The following is a 3,281-nucleotide window of genomic DNA, read 5'->3' on the forward strand; positions in this document are numbered from 1 at the left end:
CTCCAAGTTTGATCTCACCAAGTCCTTTGGACCTTAGTTTCAACTGGAAGGTGAAGGGTCCTGCCCCAACTGTTGAGGGTCTCAAACTGAGGGTTTTCAAACTCCTGTGACCATAGTTGCGGCCTCCACTCTTCCAGCCCTCACCCCATCTCTCCAGGCTTGGTAGCCCAAGCACCCGGTACCTGTGACGCCGAGACCTGGGAAGACACAGAAGTGAGCAGCGCGCAGCCCCAGCACAGGCGACTGGAGGCACATCGGGTGGAGACCCACGCCTAGATAGGCGGGCAGACAGGTGGCCCGGCACGCCCAGGGCAGAACGGGGCCCAGGGTCCAAGAGGGAGCGGTCCAGAGACCCTGGGCAGCATAGGCGGCGACTGACAATCCTGAGGCAGCTGGTGCACGGGGGTAGGGCCTAGCCAGGATGGCCTCGACAGAAAAGGAGGACTCCAGGCGACCAGGACCGCTCGGGGCGCTCTCGGCATCTGCACTCGCCGGCGAGCATGGGGCGGTGGGCGCGGGAGAGCAGTCTGAGCGCTGGGGCTGGACTGACGAGCCTGAGGGAGCGGGCAGCGAGAGTTGAAGCTGCCCCCGGGTGGGCATGGCACAACCTTCACCCAGACGGGTGCAGGGAGGAGAGAAGCCAGTGAGAAAACCTTCCAAAAAGAAGATTGAATCTCTGGCCAAAAAAGACCCTAGTCGTCCGCTCCTGCTCTTAAAATTGGGGAGAAATGGGGGCGGGACAGGAAGGGCGGGGCAGGCCCCTTTCTCCCTAGACCCAACCGGGACCGGATGCGCTGTGTTAGAGTTCTAGCCACTCGGACACCAGTGCGGTTTGCTACGCCCGGGGATGCACCCTACGCTGGGCAAGTAAAAATGAGTACAGCACCCAGGACTGTACTTTGTCCCTCCACATTTAAAAATGCCTACCTTGGTGCGGTCGGCGAAAGGACCCTGAGCTCGCTGTGGCTCGCTGGCAAATCCTGGGACTAGGCCCCCTCATAACTAGAGCAATGTTGCCCCTTTCGTCAGGGCTTAGCCAGGATGGAGTTGTGAACTGGGATCTATCTGCTAATTCACGCCTCCTCAGAAGTAGAAGCCCCCAGGCACAGTAAAAAGTAAATTTCCAAAAAAAAAGAAATGTAAATTTCCCACACTGTCCCTAGCTGCCCAGTCTCCCTGAAGACATCGTTGTGGTTACCAGTTTTTTGTTTGTTTTTTTCCTGCCTGGGACTTTTTTTTTTTTTTTTTTCCCCTTCCCATACTACAGAATTCCCATAACACTGGGTGAAAGGGAAACAATTTATAGGAAGGGTTTTAAATATACAATCTGTGTTATTGTTAGGTGGCATCGAGTCAATTTCGACTCATAGCGACTCTATGCACAACAGAACAAGACCCTGCTGAATCCTGAGCCATCCTCACAATTAGTTGAGCCGCCCATTGCTGCTGCCACTGTGCTAATCCATTACACTGGGGTCTTTCTCTTTTTCGCTGACCCTCCACTTTACCAAGCATGGTGTACTTCTCTGGGGATTGGTCCCTCCTGATAATATATCCGAAGTATGAGAGATGAAGTCTCGCCATCCTGGCTTCTAAGGAGCATTCTGGCTGTACGTCTTCTGACACAGATTTGTTTGTTCTTCTGGCAGTCTAGGTTCTTTTGATTTCTTCTCCAACTCAATATCTCAGTTCTTCTATGGTTTTTCTTATTCATTGTCCAACTTTCACATATATATGAGGTTGCTGAAAATACCATGGCTTGGGTCAGGCACACCTTCATCCTCAAAAAGACATCTTTGCTCTTGAACACTTTAAAGGGCCTTTTGCAACATAAGGTTGTTTTATTTCCTGACTTCTGCTACCATGAGTGTTGATAGTGGATCCAAGCAAAATGAAGTCTTTGACAACTTCAATCTTTTCTCTATTTATCAAGATGTTATTTTTTGGTTCAGTGGTGGGGATTTTTGTTTTCTTTACATTGAATTGTAACCCATACTGAAGGTTGTGGTCTTTAATCTTCATCAAGTGAGTCTTCTTCGCTTTCAGCAAGAAAATTGTATTAACTGCATATTGCATTTGTTAATGAATCTTCCTTCCTCCAATCCTGATGCCACATTCTTCTTCACAGAATCCAGTTTCTTGGATTATTTGCTCTGCATAGAGATTAAATAAATACGATGAAAAAACACAATGCTGGCATACAATTTTCCTGATTTTAAACTATTCAGTGTCCACTTGTTCTTTTCAAACAACTGCCTATTAGTCTATGTACAGATTTTGCATGAGCACAATTAACTATCGACCTTGTGATTCAAATAAACATTGAAATCAAGTATTTTATCCCACAGAGCCAGACCAAACCCTTCAATACTGCAAGTTAAGGCTTGAACTTTTTCTTCAGTTCTTTCAGCTTGAAAAATGCTGAGCATATTCTTCCCTTTTGGTTTTCTAACTTCAGGTCTTTGTGCATCTTATTATAATACTTGACTTGGTCATCTTGAGTTGCCTTTTTAAATCTTCTGTTCAGCTCTTTGACCTCCTCATTTCTTCCATTTGGTTTAGCATCTCTATGCTGGAGAGCAAGTTTGAGAGTCTCTTCTGACATCCATTTTGGTCTTTTCCTTCCTTATTGTCTTCTTAATGACCTTTTGCTTTCTTCTTATATGATGTTCTCGATGTCATCTTCGGTCTTTAGTGTCTAATGCATCAAATCTGTTTTTAAGATGATCTCTTAATTCAGGTGGGATGTGTTCAAGGTCATATTTTGGCACTTTGGGACTTATTTTAATTTTCTTCAGCTTCAACCTGAAATTGTTTATGAGCAATTGATGGTCTGTTCCACAGTCTGCCCCTGTTCTTCTTTGGCTGATGATATGGATCTTGATATATGGTTGGTGCATAAATTTGAATAATAGTGGTATTAACTGGGCTTCCTTTTAAGTATATGGATATTATCCTATCACAGACAGCATTATACTTTAAGATAGATCTTGAAATGTTCTTTTTGATGTTGAATGTGATGCTATTTGTCTTCAATTTGCCATTTCTGGCATAGTAAACCAGATTCAAAATGGCCAACACTCGTCCATTTCAGCTCACTAATGCCTAGGATACTGACCTTTATGAGTTCCATTTCATTTTGGACAACTTCCAGTTTTCCTAGATTCATACTTCATATCATACTTGTTTACTAATGGATGTTTCTAGCTGTTTCTCCTCATTTTGAATTGTGCTCCATCAGCATTTAAGTCATAACAGTCAACTTTACTTTGAGGAGGCAG

At 45.0% G+C, this 3,281-nt stretch overlaps 1 protein-coding gene across 1 annotated transcript in view; it reads right to left on the bottom strand.

Annotated features, from left to right (window-relative positions):
* The window catches only part of NOTO (notochord homeobox), a 19,288-nt gene that overhangs the window by 6,700 nt on the left and 9,307 nt on the right, over positions 1-3,281 (bottom strand). Inside the window, exon 2 of the mRNA XM_006862987.1 lies at positions 183-608. Within this exon, the coding sequence (XP_006863049.1) occupies positions 183-608 (426 nt within the window). The remainder of the gene's footprint in view (positions 1-182; positions 609-3,281) is intronic.

The sequence above is a fragment of the Chrysochloris asiatica genome, unplaced genomic scaffold, assembly GCF_000296735.1.
Source record: "Chrysochloris asiatica unplaced genomic scaffold, ChrAsi1.0 scaffold00052, whole genome shotgun sequence".
Taxonomy (NCBI): domain Eukaryota; kingdom Metazoa; phylum Chordata; class Mammalia; order Afrosoricida; family Chrysochloridae; genus Chrysochloris; species Chrysochloris asiatica.